General features: G+C 51.5%; 1 protein-coding gene across 2 annotated transcripts in view; it reads left to right on the forward strand.

The window, feature by feature from the left end:
- Positions 1 to 24,312, forward strand: part of CUNH1orf94 (chromosome unknown C1orf94 homolog) — a 39,182-nt gene extending 14,870 nt beyond the window's left edge. Inside the window, exons 2-8 of one of the 2 annotated variants that reach the window (XM_032877024.1) lie at positions 5,448 to 6,133; positions 9,043 to 9,303; positions 10,519 to 10,694; positions 14,807 to 14,884; positions 16,150 to 16,215; positions 17,978 to 18,174; positions 23,883 to 24,312. In XM_032877024.1, the coding sequence (XP_032732915.1) occupies positions 5,448 to 6,133; positions 9,043 to 9,303; positions 10,519 to 10,694; positions 14,807 to 14,884; positions 16,150 to 16,215; positions 17,978 to 18,174; positions 23,883 to 23,958 (1,540 nt within the window). In that variant the 3' untranslated portion in view covers positions 23,959 to 24,312. The remainder of the gene's footprint in view (positions 1 to 5,447; positions 6,134 to 9,042; positions 9,304 to 10,518; positions 10,695 to 14,806; positions 14,885 to 16,149; positions 16,216 to 17,977; positions 18,175 to 23,882) is intronic. The other variant, XM_032877025.1, reaches the window with a different exon arrangement.
- Positions 24,313 to 24,517: the final 205 nt, after the last annotated feature.

Below are 24,517 nucleotides of genomic sequence, written 5' to 3' on the forward strand. Positions count from 1 at the left end.
CATGGTGGGAAGAAAATATTTGTTTTGGGTGTCCTCTTGTAACACTAACAATTCTCTGCTTGTGTTTTCCTGTTGTCTGGCTTGGATGAATAGCAGTTTTCATCTTTGCTCTGTGTTATCATGTACACAGAACCGCTGTTGGGAGCTAACAGTGTGCTTGCTTAGTCATTATTCTGGGAAGGGGTGCCAACCAGTCAATAGCCTTTATTTTTATATGACTCCGAACACTGCAAATGCAGAAATCATGCATAGTGCTTACGTCTAGAGCCGCTGGCAGACACCTGTCACTCCTGGAGGTGGGCAACGCAGAGGTGGTGGCGGCCGCTGGAACCACAGCACCAATCCTGACTTCTTTCTTTGTCAGCACCTGGGAACTGGGTTAACCTTCCTGAATGATTCACTGTGATAGAGTCTGTGGCAGATTTGATGGTTTTTACCAACTCAAAGTAGAAAGCAAATAGCATGGGAGAGGTGCCAGGATCGGCAAAACTTCTTAGGAGGAGAAAAGAAAAGATAGATTCCAGGAAATGCAGGGGAGCAGACTTGACATTGAACCCAGGGAAGTCGTGGGAAGAATGAAAAATCTTCCTGGGATCCTCAAGGTGCTTGCAAAGGTTAGGTAGGTTTTCTGTGGGGTCTGCCGTGGGACCGCTGTGTAGAGGTGGGGCGTTCTTAGGACTGGGCTGAACAGGTGGCTTGTGTCATCTGACCAGCTTAGGGATGTCAGGCCAGATGTGGGGGCCAGAAAATGGAATCAAAGCCACAGAGTTTGCAACCTGTGGGGAGGAGCTGAGCAGTCTTTGGCAACAGAGCTTTCGATGTCAAGAGCTCCAAGAGATGGACAAGGGTAAAGATAAGTTCATGAGCTAGTTTCCTCATTGATTTAACAAACTCTCCCTGAGCAGGAGTCAGATGTCAGGCACTGCTCTAAACCCTGGAGTTCTGTGCTGAACAAGATATAGTCCCTGCCCTCAGGGAGGTTATGTTGTTGTGGGGAGTAAAGACAAAAAGATGCTATGGATGGTGGTTAATACCATGAAGAAAATATGCAGATTGGTGGGTCAGAGAGTGCCTACTAAGGGGAGGACACTTTAAAAATGGGCAGAAAAGGCTACTTTGCGAGTAGGAAACATGAGCTGAGGCCTAAATGATGAGAAGAAGCAGTGAAGGGATGATCTAGCATTTCATAGGAAATGCAAAGGCCCTGGGGCTGGAATGAACTTGGCATGCCAAGTAATATTTTTAAGGCCAGAAGGGCTTGGATGAAGGAGTCAAAGCAGGAGCAGGTGACTGGGCCACTTAGTATCTGCCCTGAAGGTCAGGAAGGAGTTTAAATTTCATCCTATAAGTAATGAGATTCCACATGAGGGTTTAAGCAGAGAGATGGATTGATCTGAGTTCTAAGAACATCCTAACACTGCAGGCAGGCAGTTTTCTAGAACAAACAAGAACAAACGAATCTTGTTTTCTTGGGGGTTGGAGAGAAGGCAGGTAGGGACATCCTTGATCAGGGACTTGTAACTGTGTGATGAATCTTGATTGCAGAGAGGTGTTTGATAAAGGCTGTCTTGGAGAAGAAGAGATTGGATGATAGTGACTGGATTGATTTATTCCCCCAAAGTGTTGATCCAGGATTACTGTCAGGCTGTGGGGAGGGTCTCTGGCACTGTCTCCAAGGCTCAGCCCTGGACTCATTCCCTTCAACATTTCTATCCGTAAATTGGCTCATCAGACATGCAGCTGACATGAACCTGTCAGGGACAGCTAATGCCACGGATGACAGACTCAGGACTCACCATGATGATCCTCCCCAGGCTGGAGTGATGGAATGAAACCAGCAATAGACCTGATGGCACTCTGATTGGGGAACAGAGCTCAGCTATGAAACAGGGAGTCCTTGCTGGATAGCTATCCCTGGAAAGGAAGCTGGATGGGGTAAGGGGAGGTCGTGAAGGCGGCTGAACCCACCCACATTCCCACACTTTCTAGGTGACAAGGTCCTTGGCCTCGACCAGGCTCATTTTTCCCCATCAGTAAAATGGAGATGATGCTATCTCTTGCTCATGAGTGTGAAGAAGATTAAATTCAAACATGTATAAGAATGCATGGCTTCCTCTCTGGCCTGTAGTGGATTTGTGACAGAAGCAAGGGAAGTAGGAGTTTGTGGAGACTGGCTCAAGGGAGAGCTGGGAGGTTGGCGGCAGCATTTCAGGGGTGTATGGACGGCCCACAGCCAGAGTGGACCCTGTATCCTTGGCACTGCGCTGCCCCTGCTGGGAATGCCAACTTCCTAAGGGGCCCCTGATTGCTGTAATGTGCCAGAGGAGTAAGAACAGGTGTTCATGAGATGCCCTTCAACAGAACAATGGATAAAGAGGATGTGGTCCATATATACAATGGAATATGACTCAGCCATCAGAAAGGATGAATACCCACCATTTGCATCAACAAGGATAGAACTGGAGGGGATTATGCTGAGTGAAGTAAGTCAAGCAGAGGAAGACAATTATCATATTGTTTCATTCATATGTGGAACATAAAGAATAGAGCAGAGAACCATAGGGGAAGGGAGGGAAAACTGAGTGGAAAGAAATCAGAGAGGGAGACAAACCATGAGAGACTCTGGGCTCTGGGAAACAAACTGAGGGTTACAGAAGGGAGGGAGCTGGGGAATGGGTATTAAGGAGGGCACGTGAGGGGTATTAAGGAGGGCATGTGTTGGGATGAGTACTGGGTGTTACAGGCAACTAATGAATCGTTGAATGCTACAACAAGAACTTACGACGTACTCTATGTTGGCTAACTGAACAGAATGGAAAGAAAAAAAAAAAAGAACAGGGGTTCATCCTCAGCATCTGCCTGTGTCCCAGGTTGGGAAGGGACACAAGGGTCCTCTTGAGTGCTGAGAAGGGACGGTCTATGGGTGGTTTTTGATACAGGGACCCCAGGGTCCTGAGGGTCTTTTAGAATCTGCTTTGACTTCTCCTGGAGTTGGTACTTGAGAGGATTCAAGCGGTGAGACTTTTTCTGTGTGCATCTATTGTGCAACATTTTTATTAAAAAAAAAAAAATCCGCCAAAAGCAGAGCCAATAGTACATGATGAACCCATGTACTGATCAATCACACAGTTTTAGTGATGGTCAACCCATGGCCACCTTGTTTCATCTATGTCCCCCTCTTCCCTCTACCCTGCTAGATTAAGTTTAAAGCAAATCTTAGACATAATTTTATCTACCTCTAAGAGATAAGGACTCATTTTTTTGTTAAGTATAAACCACAATACTGTTATCACAATGTTTTAAAATTGACATAATTGTAGTAGGTTTTCCTAAAAAAAAAGAAAAAATCTATTGGTGTATAGCTTGCTTTGCAAGTTTTTTTTTTTTTTTCAAATGTCTGGTTTCTGTAACTCGAGATTCACCTGTTCCCTTTGAGGATGATGATGAAGAGGAAGAAGGGGGGGTCTCTTTATTCTGATTGTTCGCAGGGACATAGCCATGAGAGTGGGTTCTATTTATAGCCGAAGTCTAGACATGGGACAGAGGAAAGGAAGGGAATGGGAGAGGGCAGCGGGGAGGGGGAAGGGGAGAGAATGGAAGGAATGAGAGAACCAGAGTGGAAGACAGCCCCGTGTCCCTGCAGCAATGCCACCTTCGGGAGCTCCCAGAGGACGCGTGCCAAGCTCAAACCCGGGTTGCCTCCCCAGGTTCTCACCCTATCATCACAACCTTGGTTCAGGTGTCATGCCCAGGCTACAGAGGAGGCCCTGAGGTTCCAGGGTCTGACATGAAATAGGCATTAGTGCCTGATGGAGACCCAGGTCTGCTTGGCTGGAATCTGCTTTCTCCTGGCCCGTCTCTGCTTCTAAGTCTGCCGAGGCCACCTGCGGGGCTGGTGGTCAGTTGGTTAAGTGGAGACATGCTCTTGACTGTGTTTCCTGAGGGCTCTGGCCACCCAGCTCCTTTCCCAGGACCCTCTGGACCTCACGAGGACCCAGCAACTAAGGGGGTAATGCCTGGCGCAGCTGGGAGAACCTGGGACTGTCTGCTGTGCCTGTTCTGTTGTCAAGTACAGTGACTTTTTCCCTGGCTCCACGTGTGCTCACGTGGGAGTCGTTTTGCACCGGTGCATGTGTGCGCTCATCAAACACATCCACAAGTGTGCGCATCTGTTCTTTTGCACGGGCGAGGCATGTGCTCACACACGAAGAGCATTACGAAGAAGGCACATCCCGGCCAGCAGGATTCATGGTCCCTGCTCGAGGGACTCACTGAGCCCTGGGGAAGAACCGTCAGGGTAGGGGTGTGCTCCTGGCCTCCCCAACGGCTAAGCTCCCCTCGTGGGCACTTTCATCTTCCCCCTGCCCCTTCCTCATTGCCTTCACCACCCTCCCCCAGGGGCACTGAGTGGTTTCCAGAATGCTCTTTGTAGACCAACTCAGCCACTTTTTCTGGAAGCCCATCACATATGGAAAGCAGATGGTTTTAAGCTAGGTTGCCATGGTCCTTCTGACCATGTCAGGGAGGAAGGTGCCCCCTGGCCAAAAACGCCAGGCCGGCATGATTGACATCCTCTCCCCCATCTGGAAAGAGCGAGCAAGCAAGTGCCTAGAGTCCCTGAGCCCCATCGGGCCCATCAGGCTGTTGTTGACCGTCAGGGGTCAAGCTGGGGCCCAGTGTTGGAGGTGTGGGTAGAGGTCGGTGTGGGAGTTCAGGGAGATGCCTGTGAATCCGTGCGGGGACCAAGCGACTCCTGGGATCCCAAGAGGTGACGCTTAGTCCAGATGCCGTGATCTGGTCAGAGGGCCGTGCCAGCCTGTGGGGAGCCACAGGTCTCCACCCACAGGGACCACAGTGCGGTCTCCAGGATCCAACCAGGCTGACACATCTTGGGTCAGCCTCACCCTATGCCAAAGTGCTTTGCCATCTCTGATATTCTTGTTGACCAGATGAGGAGACAGGGCATGGAGATGCTGAGCGACCTGCCCAGGGTCATAGCGGGAAAATGAGGGAGCCAGGGCACTGGTCCAGCCCTCTACTCCCAGGGCTCAGCCCCAGCACTCTGGCCTCTGTACTCAGGGCTGTTGACTCATTCCCAACCCCAACGTGGCTGGTCTTTCATTGCTTCAGGTCCCAGGCACAACTGAACAGGGAGGGAGGGACTGAAATTGAGGCTCAGGTTACTCAGCAAGACAGAGCATCTGGAGAGGACCCTGATGTCCCGATTCCCAGAACTGTGCTCTTGGTGCCGGGCCTGCTGGGGGCCTAGAAACATCTTGGGAATCTGCTGTTTGTGCATTTTCCCTCTTGAGAAAGCCGTGGGTTTCTCTTACCTGGAGATGTGTTCTCTCTGCCCCCTTTCCCTGCGGCCTGGGGCCTGCTACAGGGACCCCCCCAACCCCTGAATGAGCTGACACTAAAGCAACCTCTTTCTGACCTGTTTGCAGAGCTCTGGAGCTCAGCCGTGACAAAGATGAGATCTCCCTGTTGGTGGAGCAGGAATTCTTGAGCCTGACCAAAGAGCACCTCATCTTAGTCACAGAGACCTCTGGGGAGCTGGAAGTACCCAGCACTTCCCCTGAGGGGCCCAGACAGCCGGCTCCCTGCCTTCTTGCACCTCCTCCACTGGCAGACAGCAGTGAGTACCCAGGAGCCGCCATCCTTGCCGCCGACACCCTTCTGGATCCGAAGGTGGCCATGTCTGTGATCAGCAGCCGGCAGGACTGCGATTCTGTCATGTCTACAGTCACGGGCATTCTGCGTGCTGCCAAGGTCAAGAGTGTTAAGGGGACAGAAGACGGGGGCCACATCCTGGGCGCCTCCAACTCGGAAATCAACAAGCTCCTGGCGCAGTTCCCCCTGAGGTCCACAGAGGCAGCTAAGGCTCCTGACAACAAGGTGGTGCTGGAGGAGACCAGGGCCATCAAAGACTTCCTGCAGAACAGCATGTTCCGTGGCCCGGGACCCAGGGAACCCACAGGGCTGGGCCCCTTCCTCCTGCTGCCGCCCCCGCCTCCCGCACCCCCTGACAAGCTTTCTGAGCTCCCTGCTCAGAAGAGGCAGCTCCCGGTGTTTGCCAAGATCTGCTCCAAGCCCGAGGCTGAGTCCACCATGGAGGGGCACCTCTTAATGGGTGAGTGTGGCTGGGGGCCGGGCTAGTGAGCGGGCCTGCAGGGAGGAACCTGCTGGAGAGCCCGTTAGGGCTGCAGCAGGTGCACACAGCATCTTTGAACAGAGTTAGACACAGTGACCTCTCTGATGCACACAGTCCCCAAGTGCAAGCGGTTTTCAGCACCCACAGGCCCCCTCTGCTGGATGCCCATGTATGGGGACACGGCTTGTGGAAGCAAACACAGTGGTCTTGATCCCAACACACTTTGAGAGGAGATAGAGGCACATGTGGTAACTGGCTCGTTTTTTGAATCCAGGCATGCAGAATACATTGATGGAGGCGTTTACCCCAGCTGAAACTGCAGCATAGGGACTTTAAGATGGATAGGAGGGAAGTGTGATTAGCAGCTGGGGTCATCTGGCTTCCGATGGAGGCACCTGTTCTGACCAAGAGGACTGGTCTTCACTCTGGGGCCAGGATGGGGGGAGGCGTGCAAATTCTCCATGTGCCATTCAGACTGCCCCGAACTTGTTCTCTGGGACTCCTGAACCCTAGAACAGTGTCTTTCCATCTGCTAACTGAGGAGTCCACACCCTTTCCTGAAAGCCCAGCCACCTTCCAAGTTCCCCCCACTCCACCTCCAGGTTCTGCATGTTGTGATCCAGCCACTCAGACTGAATGGTTCCAAGGCAGACTGATGGCAGAGGCATTTGCTTACAGTCAGCAGTCTTTAGGAGAGTTGATCATACGTCAACCAAAAGAAAAATCACCCCCAGGCTGTAAGCATGGATTGATAACTGAGATGCTGTGTTGGGAGGGCCCGAATCCATCTCCTTAAGAGAAGTGGTGCATGTTCTGTGTTATGGAACATCTGGGAAGGCCGAGGAATCAGAGCTGGGGACAGCAAGCTGGACTCTGGGTCCTGGGAAGGCCCCTGGGACGCAGAGGGCTTTTTGCGAGTTCTGCGTGTGACAGTTGAGCCCTGCCCAGAGTGTGAGACCTTCCCACTACCTCCTTCTCCAGGAAGGACACCTGGGTAGCTCTCTGTGGGATGGGGCTGCTGGCTTGGAGGTCGTCCTGTCCCACCCACCCTCCCCACTGTGTGTGTGTGTGTGTGTGTGTGTGTGTGTATCTATGTATAGATATGTGGGCAAAGGTGTGCCAAAGGACGTTTTATAGATGTGTGTGTGTTAGAGAAAAGGTGTGTGTGGGGGCATCTGAGTGTGTCTCGTGTGTATATCTCTGTGTATCCATCTTATATGCATCGTTGTGCACACGTAAGTGAGGCAGAGGAACAACAGGCAAGAATGTGTGTGTGTCTGTCTTCTGTCTGCCTGTGTACACAGACGTTGAAAGAGGGAGTTTGGAGCTGAGTGAGTGGCAGGCCCGTTCAAGGCAACGGGAGGTGTGTGAGAGATGGCAGGTGTGTGGGTCTCTGGGGAAAAGGCTATTATTAGTGGGTACTGTTATTTCAGCACACTGGCTGGGGGCTAAACTTGGCAACCAGAGAAACTCTTGGAAGAGACTCCAGGGACATGTTTTGCTAAAAATGTCATTTTCTTCTAAATTGGCTCAGGCTAGAGCACTCTTTCCTTCTCTGGGATGGTACTAGGAGGGCAGGCCCGGTCCTATCCAGACTTAGCCACAAGACCACTGGCCTGGAGTGGGGGCACGAGCTGGAGGGATCCAATCCATTTCCAACAGGTGACACTGGGCACTGGTCCTCTGATCCAGCCATGCCGGGAACAATCTGAGGTCCTTGCTGGGTGTCCGGCGCTCTTTCCCAGCCAAGCTCCATGGAGACCTGCAAAGCCTCCAGGCTGGGAAAGGAGTGGAGAGCACTACTTCAGCCAGACATTGCCTTAAAAACAAACAAACCCACATAAATACAATTTCGCCCATAGTTAATTTTGATTGAAGAATGAGTCCTTTTGCTCGAAAGGAAATCTAGGTGAAAAAATCACTGCTGTGGAGGGTCCTGGGATGGTCCAGGCAGCATCCCACACCAGGGGACCGCTCTGTCTGTTTGCAGAGGGACCCGGGCCTGGCCCCAACGGCACGCACTGTGTGGACATGCACTTGCTGTCTCTCTGATGCCCGCCCCTGCCATGCCATCTCCCTGTACTCCTGGACAGAAGGCCTCCTGGAAGGCCCACTTCCTTCTGGAAACCCTCTGACCCTCACTGAGAGAAGCCGTCTCAGCCACCCTCTTCTCCCACTGTGTCCCTCTGTCACCTCACAGTTCCCATCTGCCTTGTCCTGGAGCTATTTCTGGGTCTCTCTCTCTCCCTCCTTGTTGTGAGCTCCTGCAGGCCTGAGTCTGGCTCTGACTCATCGGTGTCCTCAGTACTCAGGTCAGGGCCTGGTGCTGACAAACGGGCTGGATCACCCGTGAGCACCAAAGCAGGAGTAGAGTCCACGGTGAGGGGCCGGACCTCAGCTAGGCCACGTGTTCTACAGAAGCTGCGCGTCTTCCCCACGGAGCCAGGCGGCGGGGCTGAAGGCAGCTCCGTATCCCAAGCTTGACACTGTGAATGAATAGAGGGAACGGAGAAACAAAAGAGGGAGAGAAGAAAGAAAAAAAGTAGAAAGGAGAGAAAGCAGAGAAAAGGGGAGGGAGGAGAGAAAGAGAGAGAAGAAAAGAAAGGTAATTGGAAGGACGGAAGTTTGGATGGAAGGAAGAGAGGATGGATGGACGGACGGATCCACGTTTGCACGCATGAGAGGGGGAGGCTGTGATGGGCAGTGGTCCATGAAGGCTTCAGGGAGGAGACTAGGACGGGCTTGGGCTGGAAGGGAGACCCCAGAGCAGTTTGAGCCACAGGTGGGTGATAGGGAGGACCTGTCACTTTGTCCACAAGAAAGTGCTCCCTGCATCCAGCCCATGGCCTCCCAGACCCATTGACTCAGTTTCCCCTTCCCTGCCATAGAATGGAAATCTGGCATCAAGGAGCCGACCAAGGGTCGAGAGAGCCTCTTTCTCAGTCAGTGGCCTCAGAGCCGGAAGGACACCTGCGGTGAAGAGGGGTGCAGTGACCCAGTGGGCTCCGTGACCACGGCCCTACCAGCCAAGAAGCCTGCGTGGCCAGCTGAGAAGAACCTGCTCTATGAGTTTCTTGGGGCCACCAAAAACCCAAGCATGCAGCTAAAGCTTCGCAGCAAAGTGGAGGTGGACGGGCTGGAGTTGAAACGTAAGCTGGCCCTGCAGGGGGAGGGGCTGGAGAGGAAGGGGATTCCAGACAGTCTTTTTTTTTTTTTTTAAAGATTTTATGTATTTACTTGACAGACAGAGATCGCAAGTTGGCAGAGAGGCAGGCAGAGAGAGAGGGGGAAGCAGACTCTCTGCTGAACAGAGAGCCCGGTGCGGGGCTCGATCCCAGGACCCTGGGATCATGACCTGAGCCGAAGGCAGAGGCTTTAACCACTGAGCCACCCCGGCGCCCCTTCCAGACACTCTCATAGCCTTGTGACGGCTCCATCACCAAATGGCTGCCTCATCCAAGGGCCAGTCACTGGCTTTCTCTGGGCGTCTGTTTTTAAACTCATAGAATGGGGGAGTGACTCTCTCCCATGTCCCTTATCAGGACTACCACTGCTAGAGGAATGCAGGTGAATTTCAGGGTCCCAAGGGGTCCACGAGGGGTCAGTTTGAATACAGCCCTGAGCCCGCGTACCTCTATGCCCTCAAGTTGTTCAAGCCAAGGAAAAATCCATGCTTCAGATGATTCCTACACTGAGGTTATCCATGTCCCTCCTTTCTCTCCCTACATCTGTCTCTGTCAAACCTCCTTTCCCCCAAAAGATGTTAAGGGGAGGTTGAGGCCCCATCTTTGACTCTAGAAGCCCACAGAACAGAGTGAGAGAATCAAGGATTCGTATCCTAGAACAACCCAACCAGATCTCATCCATTCAGACTAATTTGGGGTCATACCGTGTCAGTTATATATAACCTGGGTAAGGTCCTCAGTGTGGCCAAGTGTATGTCCTCAGGGGGCTGCTTTAATAATTTGGTTAGTATGAATTCCAATGGCACAGCAATTGTTGGTATAAAACTGGATTTTTGTAAAGCACTGAGAAGCATTTGGTTTTCTACATGGGTGAACTACAGCCCTAGCAACCTGGTGTATTGTTTTCTCTTGCTAAACCACCTCCTTTACTAGGGAATGGTGGAGAAAGAACTCTAAGCCAGACCATGCTGGGATTCGCACCTCTTCCAAATTGGCCAGGTGTGTGCGAACGATGTTTTCCCGTAGTTGGAAAGTCCCCCACACTTTGAGGAACTCTCTTGGAGCTTAAAGGACCTGACATCTGAGAATATGAACCCCGAGGTGGCCCTGGTGCTGCGGGTGTGTTGGCCTCCTCTTTCTGCAGTCCCTGAGACACTCTCCTTCTCCTGTGACTCACAGTTAACCCACCTGTGACGGTGGCCGACAAGAGCAACCTCAAGTACACAGGGAATGTTTTCACCCCACGCTTTGCTACAGCCTTGACCTCAGCCACCCTGAACCAGCCACTCTGGCTCAACCTGAACTACCCGCCTCCTCCTGTGTTCACAAATCACTCTACCTTCCCGCAGTATCAGGTGAGTATCAGGTGAGTGAGAGGGTCCCTCACCTCTGCTTTGCTAGTGTTGGCCTGTGAAGTGCTTGGGCTCCCAGCATGGGATGAGGGCATAGTCCTTGTTGCCCACCCACCTGCTGTGACTTCCTTTAGAGTTGGATGACATGTGTCCTAGAGTACTTGGGACAGTCCCGGCTTTGGTCTTTTATCCCAACATAATTATTCTAAGCACCCCCTTTTCACTCCCAAGTGTTCTGGGGTGGATGCCAATCTATATGACCACCTTATTTAAAGGACATCTGAATAGTCTTAGCTTGTACCAGCTCCCGTGGCCTGGCACGCATTCACGGTCTGGGGCTCCTAGCCTAAAGGGAGTTCGTGACCAGACACAAAGGGACGGTGAAACACAAGGAGCAGGGCTTCTGGAAATTTTACTCATGGAACTTATTTATGCAGGAAAATGTAGTTTCTTTAGTCTGTCTATTAAGTCAATCTCCCTTAAGAGCTGCCGCCCACTGGACAGAAGGAGGAAAAAAAATCAAATCAATGTCCACTCAGGTTTAAACCTTAGTTCAATTCAGCAGCTTCAACAGTCCCTTTAGGTTGTGCTCAGTTTCTCCAGGAAAGGTGCTCAGCATCCAAGATTTCTTGGTCTACTGGCCTCTGCCCCAGCCTCTCCAGAATGGCACGTAGGTGTATGGGCAGGATACACCAACTTGTACACCCAGGTCCTTGGGGGCCTGCTGCCCTGGGCTGGCCCAGGAAAGCATGGAGAGGGCACACAGAGAAGGCAATACACCTGCAAATTATCTCACCCAGTCTCTGTGTCCCTTCCGCTCCCACGACTCCTTGGTTCCCTGTGTCATCTCCTTTACAACAGAGCGGCAAGCCTTGGGCTTAGGTGTCCCCTGTGCAGAAGGCAGATCTTCTCTACCCCACATAGAGCCTCTCTGAGCTGGACCACCAGACTCAGCCCCAGAAGCTTAAACAGAAGCTCACAGAGTTCAGCGAAGTGTCTGTCTTTCTCTCTGATGTTTTGTTTTCAAGCCTTTTTGTTTGTTTGTTTATTTGCTAAAGAGGACAAGTGCCCACCCCCTCCCCCTGCAGGATGGAGAGCCTCGAGTTGGGGCTGCCATGAAGCATGATGGAGGGGGAGGCTAGCGTGAGTCAGTCCCGTATCTGTCTTGTCCTTTCTTAGGTCTTGAGAGAACTGCCCTGTTCGCGCCCTCATCTGTCCCCAGACCTCTTCTCCAGTGCTCCCCATCCTGGCGTTTCTGTGTTTGCTCCTTCACTCTTCAGTCCTTTACTTACCTACTGAGCGACCTGTTCCTTTTTATTTATGTTTACTCGTTCATTGAAGTAATTTAAAAGCCTTGGCTCCACTCTAACCACCGGCTGGGCATCGGCCAGGCGAGGGCGTTCACAGATGACTGCGATGCCCAGAGTCCAGCACAGGTCAGGCACAAGCTGCAGACCAGCACTATGACTTCCCCCCCAACCCAGGAAGAGAAGCAACCGCATCATTTTATACATTGTAAACCGATTTGCTCTAAGTGCACTCAGGGCTCAGCGTATAAAGCAGGTGCACGCTGGCTCACGTTATAAAGAGTGGCTAAGAGCTTCTTGCTATGTCCATTGTCTCTGGCTTGGCTTTTTGGAGGGAGTGAGATTCGAACGTATTATCTGAGCATGAAGGTCCTTTGTTTTCAGAGATGCCAGTGTTTGCAGCGCACAGCTGCCTCTAAGGCTTCCTGGCCTCTGCTGGAGAAACTGACCTTCCCAGGTAGCAAGGGAGAACAGGGTCATTTACCTTCTCACAGCTTCTCAGGATTTCATAATGCTGTCCAGCTTCAAGACGGCTCATCAAGGGGCCTGACATAATAAAAAGAAGGCAGGTTCTGGAACTGGAAGACTTGGTGTTTAAAGAAATCTGCTGCTTTCAAGCTGGGTGGCTCTGGGCAAGCTCAAGTTAGCTAAATGCTCTGAGCCCTGGTCTCCTCACTTGTGAAATGGGCTCGTAGCAATTAGCAGCAGCGACGGTGGCGGTGGCATGGACTCAGTTGTAAGGTTAATTGAGTCCACGGGTGAGAAAGGGCTTTGAAAAGTCTAAAGTATGATACAGATGTTGGTTTTTATTATTATTCAGCCCTGATTTTCCTAGGAAACAGGGTCAGGGAGCTCCACAGACCTTGAGGAGACAGAGAGGAGAAACAGGGAACGGTCTATCCTCGTCTCTTCTCCTGCGTGGCGTTAGGAATAAAGATGAGGTCCCAAATCCAATTTACTCAGAGCTCCACTGTGGAGCGATGCAGAGCCATGGAAGACTTAGTCCGCAGCACCAAGGATCTCTGGAGGCTCCTAGGCTGCTTCTTGGCATAAAGGAACTCTGTTCCCAGTTAAGGAGGGAAGGTAGAAAGGGGCTGTGACCTCAAGCAAAGAAGAATGAATGTTTATTTACCCTTGCTTGTGATTTTACATAATTGCATAATTGCAATTTGAACAACTAGAAATGTCCTGAAGGTCAGAGAGTGTGCCGCTCGTACTGATGCATGTGGTCCTGACTCCTGCAAACCCATCCAGGATGGAGCAGGGATGGGCGGCTCTTTGTCTTGCATGGGCCCTGGGAGCAGCCCAGCCCAGGTGTGGGGAGGACGGAGGCCCTGGGAGTTGGCTATGCACGCAGAGCCCAGGCTGACCAGGAGGGAGGTGGGCACGCGGAACCTGGTCTCGGAGCTCGCCGTGCACCAGAACAGCTGCAGGGAACCTGCCTGTCTGACTGACTGTTCAGGTTTAGGCCCTGGCAGGGGGCGCAGAGACCAGGCTGTGGTCATGGTGGTGAGCAGGGTTGCCCTGGGGCCGCAGGGCTTGCAGATAAGGGGAGCTGGTGCTCTGGCCGCAGGTAAAGGGGCTGGTGGCAGTGGGAGCAGCCCGACCACGGCCTGTGTCAGTCACCTGGGAGCAGAGAGCCAGGGCAGGCTCTGGAGGTTGTGTACACTCGGGGACCTGGACGATGGGCCCCATGTCAGCCCATGGGTGCTGAAGAAGTCATCAAGGGCACGGTGTTGGCCATCAACACTTTGATAATTGGCACAAGCTGGCCCAGAATGGGGGCACCATCTCGGGGTTTGGAATATTCTGGAAAGACATACTGGCCTGAAGGCTGCTTTGAGCTGCATCTTAGGAGGTAACTCTGAATTGTCAGGTAGAGGCAATCTGAGCCTGGAGGGACTATGTTCTGACCCCACCCACTGTAGCCAACTCTGTGTGTGTGTGTGTGTGTACACATGGGCGCCCAGGGCCGCCCCAGATGGAGTTCTGAATAAAGGTTCTACTTCCCATTCGGCTGAACTGGCCCGACCGCCTCTTCAAGGTGGGGAGCAGTGAGCGATGCTGAAAATACCAAACATTCACAGAACCCTTGCTATGCGCTGGGCATGGTTCTAAGCCGTTGGAGGCACTAACTCATTTATCTCCCTGCTGGTCCTCGCCATAAGGAGCAGACACGGGTGAATGTGTGGGTGTGCAGACACACAGCTGCAGAGACCCAGCCTAATACTCCCGAAACACACAGCGGCGGACACGAGTGGAAGCACCCGTGTCGATGTGCTGAAACAAACATGGAGGCAAACCAGCACACGCACACACGCAGAGGCTCATCGATGCCTCATGTCTTGGGGCAGGACTGCAGTCTGGGGAAAGGCACTTAGAAAAAGTGTATAGATAACAACAGAGATAATTTGGCTACCTTCACAGGCTCTACCTGTTTGAATACATGTAATTTTATGGACAAGCGAAAAGAGGCTCAGAGAAGCGAAGTGACTTTCCCAAGCTCACACAGCCACCAAGGGGGCGGATCTGGGATTCAAGAGACCGTCAGATCCCTCTCCCCTTAAACACTCCCCTGAAAGGCTATGAAGCCTGCTCAGCAGGGGCTTCCTGTGTGGTGTGAGCTATGCCTGCTCAGTCTGGTGGCTGGGCAGACGATGGAGGGGTCTGGCTAGCAGTGCGGTGGGATGGACTCGAGCAGGCTGGCAATCCAGGCATTGTGAGCGGGAAGCTGGGCCAAGTGGCTGCTGCTCTCTGGTGGGGAGCCCTTTGCCCCCACTGCGCTGAGCCTCCCCCTTCTCCCCGCAGGGCCTATACCCTCAGCGAGCAGCCAGGATGCCCTATCAGCAGGCCCTGCATCCCCAAATGGGCTGTTACTCCCGACAGGTGAGTACACAACCTCCTCATCTCTGTTCCAGTGCCATGAAGGCCTTCAGGTCAGAAGGACATCTGTTTCCTCGTCTTGGTCCAGCAGGTCACTAGCCAGATTTTCTGGCCCGCCCTTGGCCCCAGAGAATAGACACGAAGGCCGGCATGCACTTGGAATCAAACCTGTGTCCCTAGGTGCTAGATGCTGGTACTTCCATGACCCTCACTGCATCCCAGACCTTCTCCAAGGGCTTTATCTGCATAAACTTCACAGCCACCCTGTGGAATAGGTTAGAGATGAAGAAACTGAGGCACAGAGAGGTTAAGTAATGTGTGCAAGGTCATAAAGTTAACATACTAGTTAGCTTTTGCTGTGGCGACAGCCCCAATATCCCAGAGACTTTCAACAATAAATACTTATTTTTCCTTCACAGGTCTGTGGGTTGGTTGAGCTGGGCTGGGATTGGGTTCAAGCCCATTTCACGGGTCTCCTTTTGGGGACCATGCTGAAGATAGAGTAGCTTTTGCTCCTGTCTCGGGTGGGCGACAGGAGAGCGGGAGAGGTGAGCAGCAACCCCCACTGCTTCTGGGAGCATCAGCTTGGAGCTAGCACATGGCAGCGTGCACCTGCCTTCTGCTGGCCAAAGAAAACCACATGGTTTTGCCCAGCATTGGTGGGGCCGAGGACTCCTCTCCCTCTGGGTCAGTTTGTTAGTTAAAATAGAAGACATCCAGTTAAATGGTGAATAAAGTTTTGGTATAAGGAAGCCTCCAATATTGTATGGGTCCTTGTTATATGAAAAAAATGATTTGCTGTTTATCTGAAATTCACACCTAACTGGGTGTCTTTTTTGTTTGTTTGTTTGCTAAATCTGGCACCCCCCACTTCCACGGGTAAGCCGGGAGAGGATATCCACTTGAAAATTACATGAGGACAGAATCGGGGTCTGACCTCGGGCAGCCTAACTTCAGAGTCCATGCTGTCAACGACCATGGCTTGTTGCCTCTTGGACACACATACACAAAAACACAGAATCAGAATAAAGCTGCAGAGACAGACACACACAGATAGAGAGACACGAAGGAAGACATAGGTCTATGCCTGCCGCTAAGCGGCACACACGTGTATTCAGAGATAGTGAAAGTCTTGGGGCAGATATGGGGGTGTGAGGGGGGAAGCTGACACTGCACTGCGTCTCCAGGCCAGTCTTGCCCCCGCTCACACACAGGTGGACAGAAACCACGCTCAGACTCACACCCCTACGCCTCTTTTCTCCCCTCAGGGAGCAAACTGTACCTCTGACCTGAAGTATGTTGGAATGTTCCAGAGGGTAGAGAAGAGCCCACAGGTACAGGTTACTTTATTAAGTGAGCCAGAGCTACTTTTCTAACAGTAGGCGCTGTGTGGCGTCAAGAAAAATAGAGACGAGAGACAGCCTGGCTCCCAGGTTCTCCCCAGTTACCCCCATTCCACAAACAACAATACATCCCCCTAGCTCCAGAGGGAGCATGTTGAGACAACCTTACATTTGTGTGTGTATCTGAAAAAGTAATATAAGAACATGGTACAAGGTTAAAAAATAAAAAAAAAAGTCTCAGAGGCAGCTGCTGTTGCTGGTTCCTTCAGGACCCTTCCAGGGACATCTCTTTACACCAACCTTTTGTACAGATGTGGCTTTCTGGGCACACTGTTCTGTCATTGCTTTTGCCAGCAAAGTATATCCCGGACATGGTTCCAGAGGGGCATTTTTTATGGTGTTTACCAGTTCCACGGAGTTAAGGACACATCCCTCCAGAAGGCTTGTGTGAGCTCCAGGACCTTCTTCTCTTTCTTGTTAATCCCCTCCCAGGCCCGGACCTCTGCCAGCCCCCCATTTTCTGCCATTTCTGCGTCTGTCTTGGGAGGTGCCTTCCTGGGTTCTCTCTGTGAGGTCTTGGCTCTTTCGGACCTTTAGCTCATCATCTTGGGGTTTGGGGGCCCACATCCAGCATCACCAGGTCCTATCTGTCCCCCGGGGGAGACATGAGGAGGGCCCAGAGGGAGGGGCTTGGGCTTTTGAAAGGAACAGGTGTTGAGGTGCGGTTCAGGGCACGGGTACCAGTCTCATGCCTTGGGGGTTCCGACCGCAACTCAGACACTTGGAGCACACACTATGCAAGGTCAACTTACTTAGATAAGGACATGCAGGGTGAGAGAAGGCTGTCAGTGTGCTGAATGCCTCAGCAGCTTGGACCCCAGACTCTGGCTTTTAAAGAGGAATCTCAGAAGTTTCCCTTCAGCATCCAGGAGGATGGATGTCGGCTCCATACACGAGAGGGTTTTCTGACATTTGGAGCTGTCAGGAGTAGAATACAGTGCCTGAGATGTAATGAGCTCTCCGTCATTTAGGGTATGCCCTTTCTCCTAGACTCACACTGTACAATACTGCAACCACTAGCCACATGTGGCTATTTACATTTGAATCAAGTAAAATGTATAATTCAGTTCCTCGGGTCCACAGCAGCCACAACTCAAGTGGTCAACCAGTAGACTCGTGGGCCTGGCGGCCACCCTACCACACCAGGCAGATGCAGAATATCCCCATCACCTGGCATAGGCATTTCCACTGAGCTGGGCTGTCTTGGACTTGGGAGTCTGTTGAGATCCTGAGGTAGAAGCCAGGGACATAGAAATCTCAACAGCCCTTTTTTTTTTTTTTAGATAGTAAAAGACTTAAAAATGAACAAAGGCTTTTTGGATGGTTATTGACAGAGGAAGAGGTAGGGAGGCAGACCAGAGAATGGAAATAAAATTTATTTGCTCTTTGTTATGCACCAGTCTCTGCTTTTATCAACCGACTCAATCTCCATACAGTGAAGGGAATGTTTGCTCATTCTACAGATGATGAAACTGAGGCCCAGACAAATTAAGTATCTTGCCATTCAGATAGGAATCTGAGCCTTGGGCTTTTGCCATCCCAACAGGTTGCCTTATAGACACCTACAGTGACTGAGGGGCACAGGGGCTGAGGGGGAGTGCCAGGATTGGGTTTGGGGCTAAAGCCAGGAACTGGAGGTTTGGAAGCAATGGGCTCTGTTGGACCCAGCCCCTCTCTCGTCTCTGACCTTCAGGTGACGCCGTACAATCCACAGCAGATGGGACAGCAGATTTTCCGCTCTTCCTATACTCCCCTGCTGAGCTACATTCCCTTCGTCCAGCCCAACTATCCATACCCCCAGAGGACACCTCCGAAGCTGTCCACCAATCCCCGAGACCCTTCCCCCATGGCAGGAGATGGGCCGCAGTACCTCGTCCCCCAGGCATACGGGTGAGTCCTCAACTCACACTGTAAGTCCACCCTGGACCCCGAAGTCTGCCGGGGAGGGCAGGAGAGGGGAGCATGCCAGGTGGGCCTCACTGGTGTGTTCTCTGTGCGTATGTTCCATGGCTGAGGGGAGGGAGGAGACCTGTGCCGGTCGGAGGCTCTGTGTGTCCTGGAGAGACCTGGTATGGAGGTAAGGCTAGCCCAGGGTTTGCTGGACCCCTGTTGTAGGCTCACGATGGGGCTGAGCCCTCACAGTCTGGCTGCAGAAACGTAGGCACACTAGTTGGCCGTGGACAGCAGGTACACTCTCTAGCAGGTGGCAGGTGATGGAGCATGACCCATCTGCCTTTGCCCGTTTGATTGGTTTACAACAGGACACCGCTGAGTAATCTTCTTACAGCTCCCTCCCCTGGCTCTCCTTACTGCACCCTGAGCTCCTTCCCAGGCTAATCTCTCCAACATCCCATTGACTTTGTAACAGGCCCTGTGGAAGGGGCTTCCTGGGCTTATCACGGCTGCTCATGCTTTCCCACCAAAGGGCCCCAAACAGCAGAGGATAGGGACTTCGCAGCAAGCAGCCAACACAAACTCAGCATTTTAGCTGAAAATTCCACACAAATTTTACATGCTGGTCAGCCATAAATTAATGTTCCTTGTCTCGATAGAAAAGCACACGGTCGCTCATTCCCACCCACCCAATCTTGTATTCATACTCCGAGAGGCAGCCCACGTCCCTCCTGAAGACCTGAGCCTCACACACCCTGGGGAAGCTGTGCCCTAGTTTGAGGAACTGAGCTGATAGAGTGAGGGGCAAATTCCCCAGCCTGACATGGATTCCCTTCCTGTCCACCTCCCCGTCACAGACCCTCAGTGTGATGTCACCTAGGTCTCCCCAAACTCTCATCTTTTCAGTGTTTCCCCTGAATGCCTTGTAAGAGGATTACATGTTAGAAAAAGGTTTCCAGAGTCAGACCTGTTTGGGCAAAGCTGTGAGAAACAAAGATAAACACGTTTCTTAACCATTGGAATTCTCAGACTATTTCATTTCTCAAGGTTCATAGACAACATTCACGGGGGTGGTCGATAGTGTTATTTGAACATGAAATCCATGACCCCTTTTCTTTCCTTTTTATCTTTTTTTCCTTTTCTTCCCTCCCCATCCTTCCTTCTTTCTTTTCTCCTTCCCCCTCTTTTCTTCCCTTTTCCTGTAGTTTATCAGGGTGCATTTCATCCAACCCCCCCCCGGAAAGCTCTGTGTTAGTTCATGTGGTTAATATGAATGTAGCCTGTGGGGACCCACAGATGCCTAGGACACAGTCCTTCCCTTCAGAGACTGAGAGGGGATGAGATGTGGGCACAACCTTGTTCTGGGAGAAAGAATAGAGACGACAGAGAGCCTGGCTCCCAGGATCTCCCCCAGTCACCCCATCCCACAAACAGTAATATGTCCCCATACCCCTAGCTCCAGAGCGAGCATGGCCCAAGGACAGAGGGAGCACCCCTGCTGGGTGGTGTGCAGGGGCTCTGCAGGGCGGGGAGGTTTCAGGGAGCAGTGGCTGGAGGAGGGTCCATCCCTTAGATGGGAAAGTGTGCAGCACGCTTAAGGCCTGGGGAACAAAGGCATCTCCTTGAAGTATTTGATTTATCCCCAGAAAAGGTGGAGAATAGGATTAGAAAGGGAGGTTGGGCTTGGATATTAAGGACTGACTGGTAGGCCTGGGATCCCATGCAGATGGGCGCAGCCTGGAGTGCACAGATGGGCTGGAGGGGAGGAAATAGGAGGCAAGACAGGGTGCAGCCTGGAGGGGACTGGAGGGTCTATAGCAGAAGTTCTCGCCTCCCTTGGGAGTGCGACTATACAAGACAGCAGTGGAATCAAGACCTGTCCCCAACAAGTCCCATTCCACACCATGACACCGGGCCTGAGGGAGGCGAGACTGCAGAAGCCAGAACTGTTTGTGCCGGGGGGGTGTGTGGCCACAAGTCTCATCAGTCAGCAGGTGCGAAGTATTGTTGGGGAGCTGAAGAGCGGGGGTCCACACCTGTCTCTGGCTGCCTGCAGAGGGGCAGGGAGAGGAAAAGTGTGGCAAGGGGCTGAGAAAGGAGCTGTCTGGGGAGTGGGAGAGAGCCTGGGGTCTACCCGAGACAAAGGGGGCACAGGAGGTCAGTGACATGGGGGAGGAGTGGTCAGCAGGGTGGGCTTGTGGCCCAAGAGGTTGAGAAGGTCAGGAAATCAGAAAAGTGAGGCAAAGGCGTTGCAGGCCCATGTCCCCCCAAAGGATTATTTGTTCTAGGCAGCGTTTGCTGAAGGGAAGGAACAAGGCAAAGAACTTCCTTCTCTCATTCCAGGGAAAGAAATACACAGTAAGGAAATAAACCACACACATGTCAGGTGTGGGGAGTATGGGAGTGAGAGAATGAAGGGATGTCTCCTGAGCTGAGATCTGAATGAAATGAGATGACAGATTTGGGTGAGGGGCACTCTGGGCAGTGTCCCCGAGGTGGGGAATGTAGCCAGACCACGGTGAGTAGGAGAGGGAGTGGGTGGAATTGAAATCAGAGAGGAAGCAGGGCCAAACTAGATAGGACCTGGTGGGCATGGTGAGGAGTTTTCTTTTAAGCACAGTGGGGAGCTATTATAGCTTTTACACTGCTGAGGGCATGTTCTAATTCTCTGTCTAAAGAAGGTGACGTTGGCCAATGTACAGAGCCTGGACCACAGGGCAAGAGCTGATGCAGGGACGCAGGATAGGAGCCCTGACAGCTATGGGATAAAGAAGTGCTGGTGGGGGGCCCCCGGGGGACACAGTCAGCAGAGCGTCCAACTCTTGGTTTCAGCTCAGGTCTCAGGTCCTGATCTCAGGGTGGTGGGATTGAGCCCTGTGTAGAGTCCTGCGTTAGGCTCCCTGTTTGGTGCAGAGTCTGCTTGTCCCTCTCCCTCCCCCTTTGCCCCTCTCCTTCTGCTCCTCCCCCTACTTCTCCCTAAAATAAACAAGTAAATAAATCTTAAAGAGGTGCTGGCGGAGACTGTGGGAAGGAGATAAGTGAAAAAATCTGGAGTATTTATTTTCTTGGTCAAACTGACAGGACTTGATGGTGGGAAAGGGAGAAAAGTCAGGCATGGTTCTTCAATGTTTTATTTGAACAAGTGGCAATGCCAAATACTAAGGTCAAGAGCACCTAGGGACTCAGTTGGTTAAGAGTCTGCCTTCAGCTTGGTCATGATCCTGGAGTCCAGGTTTGAGCCCCGAGTCGGGCTCCCTGCTTGGCACGGAGTCTGCTTCCCCCTCTGCCTCTAATCCCACTTGTGCTCGCTCCTGCTCACTCTCTCGCTCGCTCTCTCAAATAAATAAATAAAATCTTTAAAATAAAAAAAATAAACAAAATACTAAGGTCAAGATGACTAGCGGAGGGTCTGTTGATGGGGTTTGGTTTTGGATATGCAAAGTTGGAGATGCCCATTAAACATGTGAGTGGGGTTGCTGCTAGGCAGGTGGATATGTGAGTCTGGGGCTCAGAGGAGAGGCTGGGGCTGGCAATGTACATTTGGGAGTCATTAGCATATAGATGATATTTAAAGGCACGGGATGGAATGAGATAGCCCAGGGAGCATGTGTGCATGGAGAACAGATGAGGACCCAAGACTGAGCCCTGGGGCTCCTACATGTAGGGAGCTTGGAGAAATATGGAGGACCCAGCAGAAGATCCAAGAGGGAGTGTTAGGTGAGAGAAGAAATAGGCGAGTGTGGGGAGGGCTCATAGAGCGATGTGGGCACCGCTGGCTGGGACCCAGTGAGTATGGAGTATGGCAGTGGTGTCCAGGGTTCCCAGTTCTGTGGGTGGAACAGGTCTAGCAGAGGCTGCACTGGGGAGGAAGCATGCAAGGGCACTGAGGGTGAGTGTAGCCTTGGAGACAAGCAGGATCAGGAGCAAAGAGCAAAACAAGAAACTAAACTATACGAAGAGGGAGAGGAAGGAGCCTGTGGCTCTGAGGGAAGGAGGTCCCAAACCCTCCCCTCCCTCTGCCAAATCAATTGCATATATTCATGGAGCAGGATAATCATATGCAGTTTATCTTCCAAACAATGACAAGTTTGAGAGTGGAAAGGAGCACAAATAATAATCACCCCATAAATGCCAATGTAGAAACTGTTGCAGGCCAACCAGGCCAGTTCACCATGCTCAAGTGAGTTCCAGCTTTTCTTCTTCCTCCAGGAAGCATTCCTTGATAACTCTAGTCCATGGAGTTGCCTCTCCTCCTGGCCCTCTAGTGGACATCCTGTCTAGACCATGCCCTTGGCAGGTGAACCAGTCAGGAATTCCCAACCTGAATGGCCTAGATGCGTGGGGCAGGGCAATCAGATATGAGGTGTGTCCTGAGTAATTTGTTACCAAAAATTATTAAATGCTGAAGTATGGGTTCCAGTTTTTATTTTGTAAATCAGACCCGAATCCAGGGTATCCCTGTATTAGCATGACTTTCAATCAGTTCTTTTCCGATATGAGTTCCAGAAGAGGGAAGAAGAGATGGGATTACAGCCAGGATACTTGTTTACAAGGCACCTGCCTTGTGCCAGGTCCTGAGCTGGGCCCTGGGCATAAAGCGGCAAACAGTCCAGATAATGTCCCTGCTCTCCTGGAATTTATTTAATGAGAAGGGAATCAAATCAACCCAAAGCCTAGCTTGCCCATGACACTTACAGTGAGCGACGGATACCATAGCGGCTGAGGCATTACAAATTAATGCCGTGGTTTCCCTCCCTCATCCCCTCCCTTTTTTTGTTTCATTAATTCATGGGAGGGTGTGGTGAACATGAACATCTTTTGTAATATGCATCTGCCCAGCTGAAAAGGGGCCGAGAATCCCTGGATTAGAGTAAATCTAGCCATTTGCCCTGTTGCGATTTGTGCTGAGCTCTGTTCCCATTCATTCAAAACATCCTAGCAGATGGGTGAAGAAATTGCTGTAGGATCCCAGAAGTGTGAGTAAATGATTCCATCTGGAGAGGTCAGGGAAGAGGTCACAGAGGAGATGGCTTTTGAACTCTCTTTTGAAGTATGAACAGCAGTGGTGCCAGGGGTAAAAAGCAGAAGGGTACACATTTCTATGCTTAGAAGGTGAGGCTCAAATGCTCTCAGCTTTTCCTTCTTTGAGGATCTAAGCAAAGTTCCAGGCATGCAGTGATGTCTCAATGCTTATTCCTCGCACTGGTATTTAAATGGGGAACCTGACTTAGCTGATAAGGGGAGAGGGAGCCCTAGAATTGTCTAGACTCTGGGATCTCACACTGGGACATGGCCCTGGGTTCTGTGATGTTGTGGAATTCCTGAAGGACATACCTGGCCTTCCCAAGCAGGTAGAATGGCTTTAGGCCCATAGGTAAGGGGCTCAGATCCAGAGAGGCTCCCTGCTGTGTGGTCCTGGAGATGGAGAAAACACTGGGCCCGTAGAGGCAGTCCCTACAGGCTGCCAAGGGCTCCTTTTCCTAAGGAAGTGACAGAAGAAGCTCTTTATTGTCCTCCAATTGTATCATTTTAATATTTTATTTTTCTAGAGCCAAATCTTTTTTTATTATGCTAAAGCATTTAGCCTCCACGCCTGTCATGATCTTTCTAGTCCGTGACAGCCACAAAATTAACATAGTACTTTCCCTAATATCTCTGCTAACATCAGGAGTTCCATCACAACGTCTGTCTTCTTTCTCTTCCAGGTTTGGCTCGACGGCTGGCGGGCCCGTGATGAACAGCCCATATTTTTCCTCCAGTGGGAATGGCATAAATTTTTAGATGATCTTCTCCCTCCTCCTACCTTAGCCCTTGGGTGAGGGCTAAGTGCTCTGGAACTCTGGATTCTGTAATAACGTGGCCTAAGGTTTGGAAAGCCAAGGTTCCAACCAGGTCACAGACAGAAAACAGCAAGACCAGAGTCAACTATTGACCAACTCTCTCACACACACAGGCCCTCTCACACACACCACATGCTGCGCACCTCACACGCACCTCCCTCATAGACATACTCACCTGCTCGACCACATATGCACCTGTAGTTAGCTGACATGAGTGATTTTTGTTTTTGTTGTTGTTGGTAAAGTAGAAGTAAGACACTTAATTTTAGAAAGTTTGTATTTTATGATAAAAGTGTGAGCTGCTTGAAATGGAGTGTGCCTGCTTATTTTTGTCATGGTCTGTGTCATCTTCACTGCTCATTTCTCCCATGCATGAGACACAGCATTGTGTCTCATGTTGACGGGAGACAACAGGCTGGAGTCCTCAAGCAGTGCTGCATAAATACAGGACCCTAGGGGTCATAAATGTAAGGGCTAACCTCTTCTCTTTTGTGACCTGC

The sequence above is a fragment of the Lontra canadensis genome, unplaced genomic scaffold (assembly GCF_010015895.1).
Source record: "Lontra canadensis isolate GAN:19392208 unplaced genomic scaffold, GSC_riverotter_1.0 scaffold60, whole genome shotgun sequence".
Lineage (NCBI taxonomy): Eukaryota > Metazoa > Chordata > Mammalia > Carnivora > Mustelidae > Lontra > Lontra canadensis.